Here is a 13,102-nt window from a genome sequence, read left to right as displayed (position 1 = left end):
GAAAACGGCTTTCAGCACGCCAGATGCTGTTCACAAAAGTGCCGAAATAATCTGAACCGAGTCCTGCGTGCAGCAGAAGCCTAACGCTGCATGAACTGTCCCCTCCACAGAGGTATCGGAGGAGGGTGCTTTCAAAACACACTTGTTATTCTATTTTAAATTTTAGGATCAATGAATTTGAGGATCCGATCTGGTTTTGTTTTTTGCTTTTTACTTCTGTGATTGATGTTTTTGAGGTGAAATAAATGCCTCTCCCCAAAGCATGTAGCTTTAGATTTCAAGTTTTAAGGCTTTCTCATCATGAAAGGCTTTGAAATGTTAATGAGACTATATGTAAAACTCATCCAACACTTGCTAATGCAACATTGGCATTCCCTTGCACATCCAGAAGTGTAAACTAAGACTTTATTGGTGACCTTGCACCTGCATTCTTATTTTAGGGCCCGTTTATATCTATTTCTATAAAATCTTTTGTTTGGTGTGAATGCCTAAGTTCTACCTAATCAAAAAGAACAATTGCCCCTAATTGTCACCCGTCCCATAAGTGATCCGTTAAGAAACTGCTTAACTGTGTCCTCACTCAGGGCCCGCTGACCCCTGTGCTAGCTGTTGTCAAGTCTGGGCCTTAAGAATTTTTTGAGACTTTGCACAAAGAAAGTACTTGCTTTCATCTTCTGACTCAAAAATCATTTTTCCATGCTCCAGACATTAGTCCCGTCCATAGGTCGAATATACTGGCAAACAAATAATCAAAGGTACAAGTCCTAGACATTGTTAAGTGGCCCCTGTCCTCTCTGCATATTCCTTTTAAGTAGCAGATTGGTTCATTCATTCAGACCATTCAGCCAACATGTGTGCCAGCCCCGAGGTGTTATGGATGCAAATAACCGCATGTGCAGCCTCTGCAGTGATGGGCGATGCCTGTTGCAGAAGCCGGGCAGGTAACATTCATCAGCTGACAGGGCAGGGAGGGACCAGGCCCGGTGATCGCCGAGCTCTGCCTGAAAAGGGCAGCAAGTTCTCAGCCCCAGCCAGCTGCTGCCACAGGGAAATGCTCACCAACCGTGGCCAGAAATTCTAGTTATCTGAAGAAAAGCCAGAGTCCAACTCTCACATGGACTCTCCTCATTTTCAAATGTGCGCAGTTAATTTCAAAAATTAACTTGTCATGTGCAGACCAAACAAAACATACGTGCTCTGTAGCCAAAAGTGAAAGTGGGTCACCTCTCATGTCCTCTGGTCTGCCTGGATAACCTGGGACATTGTACGGTGATACACTGTCTATGGTCAGATGGGAATTCCCTGTATTCCACAAGGCCGCCAGGCCTAGACCGGCCTCTGCCCAGCTACCTGGTGTACGCAGGAGGCGGGGGGTCCCGGTGAATAGCGAGAGCATGGTTAGAGTAGTTTGGCAGATGGTAAGGCTTTACTTGTAGATTTCTTATTTTATTGACATCTCAGCATAAACAGATAACGTTTCTCTGTCTGTCTGAAGAATGGTTTCTGATGTGCAGGAAGTCGTCTTAACTCTGGACTGCCTCTGAACTTCTTGGGGGGTTTTAAGGTGACTGTTTTTGACATTTACAAAGTAAGAACTCTCACAGTGAGAAGTCACATTGTTTGGCTCTGCGTGTGTGCTGCGAATCAGGTCTAAGGAAGCAGTTGACCTTCGTTCAACCTAGAGCAGGATGTGTTGTGTTGTGTAGTATCTTAGTTAGATGGGCCTCTCCTTTCTTATAACTCAAAATATTTGTCCAGAGGAATGAAGGCATATCCTGTGTGGCTTGAATTAGAGAGCTTCAAGTCTATCTGTTGAAAGATCAGACTTCATATTAAATCTCACCCCATAGGTTTGTGCTCATTGCTTTTGAGATTCATGATCTTTTGGGAAACACACACATGTACACACACACATGCGTGAACACACAGACCAACTTATGGGTTACTACATCTACGTGAGCCTTAGTCCATCTGACAGATGTGTGAAATGTGGTACCAGCGAGCTCCCTGGTGTCTTCGCTGTGTGTGCAGATGCTAAGGAGTGCCCACGAATCCAGCTCAAAGGGGCTTTGACTTGCCCTTGAGATGTTTCCATGGAGACACTAAAAACAAAGCCAGGACACTCTGGTCTGGAACCTCCATCTGATTGCAGAATGGAAACATAGCTGCAGAGTGTCAAAAGAAAAGGCATTTTTAGCTCACAAAAACCCAATCCAGTGAACCCTTTATGTCACACTCCAGTAACACAGCTGGTTGCCCCGAGTGTCTAAAGGTTCAGGAAGCCTGATGCTGTTAGAATTTAGCAGGACAGCACACAGAAGAATGAGTTTGGCTTAATGGACTCCTATCTTTGTAATACCATTCAGATAGGATTTTAATACGTGTCCTTTTTTTGAAATAGCTGTTCTGAGTAACGCACATATTTAAAAGTCCAGATTAAGTCAGTGAGACCAGATGCCAGTGAGGAAAATGAAGAAGACTGTGGGTGTGCAGTGAATCAGAGGGATCGTGTTTGTTTGGATGGGTGGGCGAGGACATCCAGAAACGGGTGGTTGGTGATGAGCACCAACTCGAACCCACCTTGGTGACCAACTCAGAAAGCAGCCATGGTTCAGCTGAGTGACCGCTCTGCAGAAGGACAACTGACTCCAAGAAGTCAGGTCACTTCCTGTGTTTACGTCGCTGGCCCTAATGTATTCCCTCTCTCTTGGCAGTGGAGATCCTGACTGCTCGTCAGAAGAAGGCAGAAGAACTGAAGAGGCTCACTGACCTGGCCAGTCAGATGGCAGAGATGCAGCTGGCCGAACTCAGGGCAGAGATCAAGGTCAGTTTCCAGCGACCACAGCCTGGGTCCCGAGCCCTGAGCCCGAGACCCGACCCCATCACGTGTGTGTGGCTCTCTGAGGACCCAACATCTCACACCCAGCTCCCTTTCACGAAGCTGAAATTGAGAACAGGAGGCTGAAGAGCCTTCTAATCGCTATATTTCCGTATATGTGGTTTGAATGGGCATTAATAGGGAGGGAGGTACAAGCTATTTTCTTAGGCAGTGGGGACTGACCTAAATACAGTGTATTCAAACATGAATTACAGCTGAGATGGGATGTTATTTTCACCTCATGTAACTTATGTGTGTGTATATAAACACACCATGTGAACACACTAAGTCTGAACGTAGTGGAACAGTAAGGATTCTAGAGAATACACCGTATGTGGAGACCTCTTCCCTATGTCCTTGCCTAGCTTAGTTGCCCTTTTGTTAAGGGCACCACCCACAAGTATGTGTCCACTAGATTTCAGGTGTGAGCAGCAGAAACTGACCCTGGCTAACCTCCAGAACAAGTAAAATGTGAAAGAGCATGAGTGTAGCTCACCAATGCAGCATGGGATCTGAAGACTCCGACTGCTATTAGGCAGAAGCCTGGGCAGCTTGGGTGACTAGGCAGCAGTAATTAGCAGACGCTCCTCGGGGCACCATCAGCCATTGTGCCCCATTCGATCCAAGTCCCAGAGAGAGACTGACCGGCCTCTACTGGGTCACAGCCACCATTGAGCCCAAGAGGTCTGATTGACAGACCGCCCCCCCCAAGACTGTGGTCTTTGAAACCATGTTGGGGTACAGTTACCAGAAGGAGAAATGGTTACCAGAAAGCAAAAACAATTATCTACAATAAAATAGGAAGTTGCAACTTATAAGTTTCCCCTTTTCTCTTCTTCCCCAGTATACTAAGCACACACACACGTGCACACCAGCCTCTGACCTACTTCTTGGGAACTAGAGTACTTAGAAGCAACAGGCTTTATAAGTAGGATTGTCTGCCCATCTGGGCATGAAACTGGTTAGGCAAGTGACTCCCAATCTCCTTGCTTTGGATGGGCATGGAAAGGAGCAGGAAATAAGGACCCCAAGAGTCCTGGGAGACTATCGGTCTCTTCTTTCTCACCTTCTCTTCTGACCTTGGTTGCTTCCCACCCACTCAGTTGCCATGGCCTCCTAATTCATCTTTGTGCCTCCACCATCACCCTCCAGCCTGGCCATCCACCCTCACATGGGAGGTGCAGCCCCAGAGCAAGGTCTGAATTTCCCTCAGAGCAAACTCCACAGCTGGGCTCCAGTGTCTACACTTCCAACTTCTCTCTCCCTCTTATTAGAACACTAGAGGCCCAGTGCACAAATTTGTGCACAGGTGGGGTCCGGCTGGCACCACCCTGCCCCGTCAAACCCTCCATAGAGGGGACAATTTGCATATCAGCCTTTTATTATATAGGATGAAGTGAGGAGTATGAAGTTGCCAGCTTCCTCGTCTGTTGAAACTATTCATCTGCCAAGTTTTGTTTCTGCTTGTCAGAATCCCTCTGAACATAATATGGTTAATAACATGGGCTTTGGGCTGTAGCAGACTAACTCCTGCAACCTCGGATAAGTTACAGATTCTTAGAGCCTCAAGTCCCCTCTCTGTAAAACAGGGATAATAATGGTACTGACTTCATAGCACTGTGACCAGATGAAAATGAGATTATCTGTTAAGAATTTGGCCCATTATTTTAATGTTCCAGCTCACATGCTTTCCTTACATAACTCCCCTGCCCCTCAGTGGGAAATAATTTCTTCCTTTTATTGTTTTTTTTTTATTTTTTTCTGCTTCTTCCTCTTTTATATTCCTGAAGCATATCCACAGTCACCCAGTGTTGTAGTTGATGGTATCTGTTTCCCTTGCCACGTGGTAAACTCTCTGGTAAACTCCAGGAGGAACTGAGTCATAGCTATTTCTGCATTTCTCACTCTGTCCTCTGCACATAAATCTTCATTTCAAATGAATTGAAAGATAATCTTTTTCCCACTTCCTCTAACAGCACTTGGGATTCTACCAAGACAGGGTTTTCCAGAAAGCTACTCAGACTTCCTGGTCCCCTAAGAACACAGAGAAGGGTGGCTCGACTGGTGTGGCTCAGGGGTTGAACATCAACCTAGGAACCAGAAGGTCACTGGTTCAATTCCTGGTCAGGGCACATGCCCGGGTTGTGGGCTTGATCCCCAGGGTGGGGCATGCCGGAGGTAGCCGATCAATGATTCTCTCCCATCTTTGATGTTTCTATCTCTCTCTCTCTCTCTCTCCCTTTTTCTCTTCGATCCCCAGTTGGGGGGCGTGCGGGAGGTAGCCGATCAATGATTCTCTCTCATCATTGATGTTTCTATCTCTCTGTCCCTCTCCTTTCTCACTGAAATCAATAAAAATATTTTAAAAAAAAAAAAAAAGAGAGAGGAGTGTCTAGGGAAGAATGACATGTCTTCTGTTGAGGCATAGTAATGCCTGAGCGTCTCTCCCTTTTTCTCTGAAATCAATAAAAATATGTTTTTTTTTTAAAAAGAGAGAGTGTCTAGGGAAGAATGGCATGTCTTCTGTTGAGGCATAGTAAAGCCCGAGCAGGCCATCGGCCAAATCAGGAAGATGAGCTCGACCCAAAAACTTACAACAGGACATAAAACATTGCAAGGAGGGTGAGGGGTGCTTCAAGGTTCAGGAGATGAATCCGGACGCTCACTTCGCCTGGATCACCATTTTGTCTAAGCCCAGGCCGGGGAAAGCTGGGACTCACACGGATCCTCAGGACAGGAAGGTGATCATGCTCCAGGCCGGTCAGAGCCAGGTCTGATGCGGGGTCCTCGCAGCCGGCTCACCCCCGCCTGGCTAACACCGGCCACAGCAGCGGCTGAGCAGAGAGGCGCCTGTGTGAGCCTCCGCCATCTCTGTCGTGTGGCACTAACTCCTGCTCTCCTCTCTTGCCTCCAGCACTTTGTCAGCGAACGTAAATATGATGAAGAGCTCGGGAAAGCGGCCCGATTCTCCTGCGACATTGAACAGCTCAAGTCCCAGATCATGCTCTGCGGGGAAAGTGAGTTGTGCACCGGCTCAGTGACCCTGTGCCAGTGAGCCCAGCGCTACTTGGAGTCAGGCGCGGTCCCCAGGGGGCTAACACGAGGCCCAACGAGATTTAATGATCTAAGGGCATGACACAAGTCACTGGAAATGTCAAGATCTGAACTCAGAGTCTCCCGATGCCATCAGTAAATCCTCAGGATTTACTGAGCAGAACGGAACAGGGCAACTAGTTTAGACCTTTTGCAAACTTTCCTTAAGCAGAGCCAGATACACTGCCTCTCCCACCCAACAGCCTGCTCCAAGGTGGAGACCTGGTCGCTGGGAGCGTCTTCCTGATACGTCAGGCACAGTGGCCACTGTCCTGAGGGCCCGGCTGGGTGTGCACTGCTCCGCGTGCCCAAGCCTGTCCCTCGGTTCTGCGCTGAGTGAAGTCTGCAGATAATGAAAGCCTTCAGTGCAGCCATTAGCGTCCATCTTGTTCGCTATCAAGGCTTAATGAGAGCAGTTAATGTGCAGACAAACTGGCTGATCCTTTCCCCTCCTGCAGCTGCCCACTGGGGCGGGGGGAGGAGCACCAAGGGCAGCCACAGGAGGACAGAGGACCGTGAGGGACGCGGAGCAGCCACAGCCTCAGAGTCAGCAGAGAAATGGGGATTTGGCTGCACTTTTTTTTTTTTGTCAAAGTGAAAATTGCTGGGGTTTTTTTTCTCAGCACACAAAATATAAGCTTGATCTAAAAGTCACAGGCCCCCTCTTGGAGAGAATAGTTCTCCATGGCCCCTCCTTCTCAGCTGGGTTGAGAGCCCACAGCTACTGAACCAGCACTGGTCTCCTCTGCGGGGAGTTAGGGCTTCCCTGACACTGAAGCTGGTCGGCACTGAAGTCCCCTGGCTGTTGGCACAGCCCCCACCATGCCACACCGCCCCTCCGCTCTGAAACCAACGGACCAGAGCTACATCCCTGTCCTTTCCACTCCGCGTGTTCTCTGACCCCCACGAGTCCGCCTGACCCTCCAGAACAGCGGTTCTCAACCTGTGGGTCGCGACCCCTTTGGCGGTCGAACGACCCTTTCACAGGGGTCGCCTAAGACCATCCTGCATATCACATATTTACATTATGCTTCATCATAGTCGCAACATGACAGTTATGAAGTAGCAACGAAAATAATCTTATGGTTGGGTCACAACATGAGGAGCTGTATTTAAAGGGCCAGAAGGTTGAGAACCACTGATCTAGAACCCGAGGATCAAGTCTGAGCCAGCACAGGTAGCAGAGAAACCTGCTTCTAAAAGTTGGGGACAATTTGAAGATTCAGGGGCCTCGCTTTCCAGCCTGGCAGGCAAATTCTGGTGACCTGTGCGAGGGCCTCGAGCCGTCACCCTTAGATCGCTTCCCTTGTCCTCGAGCCAGGTCATCACCGCGAAACCATCCCTGATCGGCCTGCATGGACTTGAGTCCTGGGCTTGGTGCAGCCTCTCAGTGGAGCTGGAGAAAAGGGGGTGATGAAAGGCCAGATCACGCAGCTCTGATGGAGTATAAGATGCCTTGGGGCCTCTTTTGTTCTGGCCCAGGGTCGGGGGATGTGTACAATCCAGATGACAAAATTCCCGACACCCGTCCTGCTCTCAGAACATTACGGCTCTGATGGGCCAAGTGTCCCTGACCTCCCTCCCCATCTTCTGCGTCTCTGAGACCAACTGGCCAGGGGTCTGAGGACAGCGAGAGTGGGGTTGGCCATGGGAACCAGGAGGCAGGCACAGCTATGGACAGGGCCATGTGGGCACTTCAGGACTTCATTACCCACCTTCCTGTGGTGTTCTTGACCTAAGGAATATTAAAGTTGTGCAGATAGGTCTTACTTCCCACCAACAATTCCCACCTCGGATGATCATGCTGTAACTGCAGATCAGTGATTCTCACAGAAGGAACTTGGTGGTCCCCGGCCACCAAGGTGTCCTTTCGAATGACCTCTTTACGAATAAAAGCATTTCTTAGTGTTTTTATGAAGCTCCATGTTCCCGTGGGTTTCTGAGGCAGCCATGGCTCTGGCCCAGCCCTTAACGCCTCACACTTTCTCATTGCAGTTACACATCCAAAGAACAACTATTCGTCCAGAGCCCCCTGCAGCTCCCTGCTGCCGCTGCTGACTGCGCACGCAGCCTCTGGGAAACAGAGCAACTTTGCCAGGAAGTCCACTCACAAGCCCTCCGAGGGCAAAGCCGCAAACCCCAAAACGGCCAGCAACCTGCCCAGCACCGCAGACAGCGCTCACCAGGCCACACCGCCTAACAAGCAGGTACGGGGTCAGGGTGGGGCGGCTCCTGGGTTGCCCCAGTCCTTGCGGCCAGGAAAAAACCACTCATCCTTAGAGGAAGAAAACAACACCTGCTGGACACAGAGCTTCCTGGGCCCCACCAGGCCCTCCCACCCCCAGCAGCTCGGCCTGGCCCCGGGGCCTCCCCGGGTGCATGCAGTCCGGGTGCCGTAGGGCCTTCCGTGTGGAGGAAGTGCCTGTACATGCCTGACACATCAGCGAAGAGCCTAGGGGAGATGCCTCCCCTCCGCCCTGAGTGCCTCCACCCTCGTCCCCGGGACTGGCCCGCAGGTGGAAGGGACTCCTGAAGACGTGGGAACAAGACTCAGAGCCTGGCTTCTGACACCATGGAGGAGGAAATCCAGCATTTGTTTTTTTCAGATTCTTTAATTCCAGCTTATGTTTAGTTTATCACTAAGAGGCCAAAGTTAGTTCAAACTTCTCTCTCTTCTCTTGGACCTTCAGTAAAGAGAATGCATTTCAAGTGGCATCATTCACTCTTATCTAGTGTGTCCCCTGAAAACACAGTGTCCAAAGGGCAGTCTTCCTTCTGCTTCTGTGTGTCCTTGAGAAGTGATCGCCTCTTATCACTAGAGAAGGAACGAGAAATGGGACTGGATGGCACAGAAGCCAGGCATGCTCTAACGACAGTTAACACTCCCAGAATGCTGGTTTTCTGGCCGGGGCCCTGCTGGGTTCGTCGTCGTCTCAGTCTTTCAGAATTCTCATCAATGACACTGACGGGCATTTCTCTGGCCCTGAATGTCTTCGTGAACTTGAACATCATGCTGGAGCAGGGAGCCTTTCACATATGCACAGCTGTGCGATCATGATCACATCTGTTTTCCTCGTCGTCTAATACACCTTCCCAGCTTTTGTTCTTTGCTCATTATTAAACCCCCTATGAGAAGTTAAAATGTAGTCTGCATTTCCCTTTCACAGTTTCTTTAGAAAGAAGCCGGGTTAAATGCTATCCACATAGATACTTTTCAGCTCACTGTCCTTGTCATTTTCAGCAAAACATGGCAGGCGATGGCTCGTTTAAGTTGAAATGTGCTTACATATCTAAGCTAGAACACTGTCTACAGGGCAAGAAGGTCCTGTGTTTTAGAGTAACACTTCCTGATCCTTCCCGAGCGTGGCCCTCGCTACAGAGCGAGACCAAGGAGATGTGCCTACCCAAAACCTGTACCCTCCCTACTGAAAAGTGCTCCAGCTACTTGAGATCCTGGAATTCTCGTCCCACGTGGCCCCGAGCCTGCCTTCCCCGTTTGGACCATTTCCCTGGATACTTTACCTTGAGAGCAGACCCCACTACAGTCTGCACACGCCCAGGTCCAAGAGTGGTTGTCTGTGGGGGCGGGGCCGAGGCTGAAGTGCAGGCTGGAGGGGCCCCTTCCCCCGTTTGTGGGTGCAGGGCCCCTCACAATGAGTGGTGGAGCCAGAGGTAGGAAGACCCAACGTACAGGCAAGTGGGGTGGGGCTGCCTTTGTGCTCTTGCCTGGAGCCCAGAATTATCAGGGGTGGTTCTACCCTAACCCTCCACCACCCAGTCGCACTACACCAGTCCAGAACTTTGTGTACATTTGTAACTCATAAAGGTACACGTTTCAATAACAAGTTTGATTTTCAGTAAAAGTCTGTGTTCATGTAACAGCCTATCTGTGACTCTTGTCAGGAGAGAGTCCGGGAAGTGGGAATGGCTTTGCCATTTTCTAACCGAAGACCTGGGCAAGCCCCTTAAACGTACCTCCCTCCTCCATAAAGTGAACAAGTACCAGCAGCTGCCTTACAGGGTGGCTGTGATGGTCAATGAGATGGGACCGGCGCACTGAGCTCTTCCTGGCCTCCAGGAATTCCAGTATCTTTCTGTTCGTCAGGCACAGACACGCTGGCCCTGCTTCCTCTCTGCTCATCCCCGTGTTCTTGTCTGCCCGTTGGTCGAACGTGGCGTTTTTCACTGCGGTCCTCCAAAACTTGTTGGCTGACAACTGCAGTGTTTAGGAAAAGAACTAATCACCTCTGTAAAAATACACATCACCATCCCACCAGGATCTACCAGATACACCTCATCCCTGTGTTCACCCAAGATAACATTTCAGAACGAGGGTATTTATTTTGAAATAAAATGAAAAGAACTGTTTTGGAGCAGAGCAATTACAAATAGAATTTTCCATTTTTCTTCATAAATGTAATGAAAATTCATATGCATAGTCTCCACAGCCTGTCCTCAAAATTTCCATCGTAGAGAATCATCATTGCCCGGCTTCTGTGTGGCCTGTGCCTTCTGCCCTGTTTCAAGTTGACTTGGTGTGGCCTGGTTCTTGAATTGCCCATCTTGTACTTTTGTAACCTCTCTCTGGACATCGGTCATTTCCTTGGAGTTCCATTTGCAAACAGCGGGTGTTCTCTACCCTGGGGGGGGGGGGGGGTGTCTTATCAGCTGGACTCAGTTGCATGTTGTCCTGTTCTGGGTGTAAAACAGCTGCCCTGGGGCTTAGAGACGGTGTCCCTGGTCTCTGCTGCTGTCCTCACTGTTTGCTGGCATCTAACACCTACCTCTTTTCTTTTCCTTTTTTTATTGCAGACTACATCTAATAGCCAAAGACGAAGGTTTAATCCACAGTATCACAACCGGCTCAACGCATCTGCCAAGCCACAGGGCGGTGGCAATGAAGCTGACCCAGCGGTGAAGGGCAGCAGCCGCCACGAACACAGGAGACAGCCGCACAACGGCTTCCGCCCCAAAAACAAAGGCGGCGCCAAGAACCCCGAGGCCCCTCTGGGGACGAAGGCCCCGGAGGCCCCTGCCCATCCGGAAAAGCCCCGGCGGAGGCAGCAGGCGGCAGACAGCGCGGAGGCCCGGCCTTTCCGGGGCGGCGTCCCCCGGGGGTCGCAGTGCAACCTCTGCCCCACGAGAATAGAAGTCTCCACGGAGGCCGCGGTCCTCTCGGTCCCCGCCGTGACCTTGGTGGCCTAAGCGGGGAGACGGGAAAGCTCTTCTCCCTCCGTTCTGGCTCCCGGCCCGAGGTGCTGACCCAGTTCGCTGCCAAAAGAGAATCAATCAGAATAGACAGACCCTGTGGGGTGGTGTCGTCCTCTCGTAATCGTTTTTACTAATCCTCATAATCAGCTCTAGCTTGCTTCATCCCTCCCATGGCTTTGCTTGCCCCGTCGATGCTTTTTCTCATGGAGACGCTGCAGCAGCCCAGCCGGGCTCCCGCCTTGGTTAGGAAGGTGGGCCGGTGGCTACGGGGCTCGCGAGCGATCAGGGCCCGGCAGCAGCCGGCCTAGTAGCAGTGGTGTCATCCGTCCGTTGGTCGTGGTTAGAGAGTCGCTGTTGAAACCAGTCTTACCGATCAGACAAACATGATCTGCTGAGGACACATGCGCTTTTGTAGAATTTAACATCTGGTGTTTTTCTGAAATATATATATATATACATATATTGCTTTATTGGAAACAAATTAAAATATGCTGCATTTGACCCCCGGCTGGTTTCTGTTCTTGATGCCACGTTCTTGAATGTACGTGTAGTGCTTGCGAGAAAACCTGAGAGGCTGGAGGCTGTGGCACAGAGCTCGGAACAACACTGCTCCTTTGGGACAAGTGTCCTGAAGGAAACGCAAGGCCTGGCAGCGGCCCCGCCAGCACCTTGCACACACACGGACGGAGCTGCACCCCATCCCCTGAGGTTCCGTACGGACATTTGGAACCTTGGTTGCAAGTCACATAAACCTCAGCTCAGCCCAGCTCCGTAAACATTGGTCCAGTGACTGAGAAGTCCAGGGTTCAAGGACGTTCGGGGTCCAGTTTGACCAGGGCTTTCTCTTGATCTCAGGTCTCCTTTCCTCGGGCGGCTGACATTGTATTCAGAGTGGCAGCAAACGGCCACTTCGCTTCTAAAACTCAAGTCCATCCGCAGCATCCGCATGGAGCAAGTGTCTTCCACATTAGTCCCCACAAAGGCCTTGCATGTCGTTGGCCCTCGATGGCTGGCAGGCTTGTCCCTAAGCCAGTCACCAAGGTGGGGAGAGTCAGGGAGGGGGCAGCAAATGAGACGTGCTCATTAGCACATGCTATTCAGCTCCTCCTCCTGGAGTGGGGTGTAGCCAGCTCCCCAGAAGCACATGGGGCTGTGCAGGGAAGAGCTACTGTGACCCCAGGCAGGAAGAATGGATTCCAGAGGGTGGGAGGAGGACAAACCCCAAGTCCCTGTCTTTGGCTGCAGGGCAGCTCAGTTTAAAGTGCTTCCCGGCAAACTTCCACGTGTCCTACAGATTTGTTGGCCTCTTTCAAGTGAAAATGCTTGTTTTTCGGCTCTAACATTTTTCTGATTCTCTTCCACGGATCGGCTGAGCCTGCACACCACGCAAGCATCCGTCTCTTCCTTTGCCAAGTGCAGGAGGATGCCTGCGCTCTCTGTAGAGGGCCTGCTGAGGTCTGGGTGCACCCAGAGATTTCATAGGAATTTTAAATGTTCAGTCACATTCCAGGAAGGAAGGAAGAACTGTTTGTTCAAATAAGAAAGATAAATGTCCAGGGCTGCCTTCCCGTTTATTCCATCTGAGGCCCTGAATTTAAATTTTACAAGACAGAAGGACTTCTGCACAGATTTTGTGTCTCAGGATTCGGCTCGCCACTGACACATGTCAGTTTAATGCGCCGGCTCTAAGGATGACTCAAATCATTCTTGCAGCAGAAAGACAAGGGGTTTGCCAGGCCAGGAGTGCACACCTGCCTTGGGCAGGGTCGGACTCAGCCACCCCCAGCTTTGACTCACTCAGGTTGCCCTTGGGGTTAAAGAAGTTCAAGCACATTCCTAAACACATAGCAAATGCTCCCAGTTCCCCGCAAAGGAGCAACAACAACAGAAATGCAAAAAGCGTTCCGACCTAGGTTTTCT

At 50.3% G+C, this 13,102-nt stretch overlaps 1 protein-coding gene across 3 annotated transcripts in view; it reads left to right on the top strand.

The window, feature by feature from the left end:
- SPATS2L (spermatogenesis associated, serine rich 2 like) overlaps positions 1 to 11,683 on the top strand; it is a 145,893-nt gene extending 134,210 nt beyond the window's left edge. For all 3 annotated transcript variants that reach the window (XM_006771807.2, XM_015569161.1, XM_006771808.2), the window contains 4 exons: positions 2,715 to 2,824; positions 5,793 to 5,895; positions 7,967 to 8,178; positions 10,784 to 11,683. In XM_006771807.2, coding sequence (XP_006771870.1) covers positions 2,715 to 2,824; positions 5,793 to 5,895; positions 7,967 to 8,178; positions 10,784 to 11,176 — 818 coding nt within the window. In that variant the 3' untranslated portion in view covers positions 11,177 to 11,683. The remainder of the gene's footprint in view (positions 1 to 2,714; positions 2,825 to 5,792; positions 5,896 to 7,966; positions 8,179 to 10,783) is intronic.
- The last annotated feature ends 1,419 nt before the right edge of the window (positions 11,684 to 13,102 follow it).

The sequence above is a fragment of the Myotis davidii genome, unplaced genomic scaffold (assembly GCF_000327345.1).
Source record: "Myotis davidii unplaced genomic scaffold, ASM32734v1 scaffold945, whole genome shotgun sequence".
Taxonomy (NCBI): Eukaryota; Metazoa; Chordata; class Mammalia; order Chiroptera; family Vespertilionidae; genus Myotis; species Myotis davidii.
This window is presented reverse-complemented; position numbering and strand designations above follow the sequence as displayed.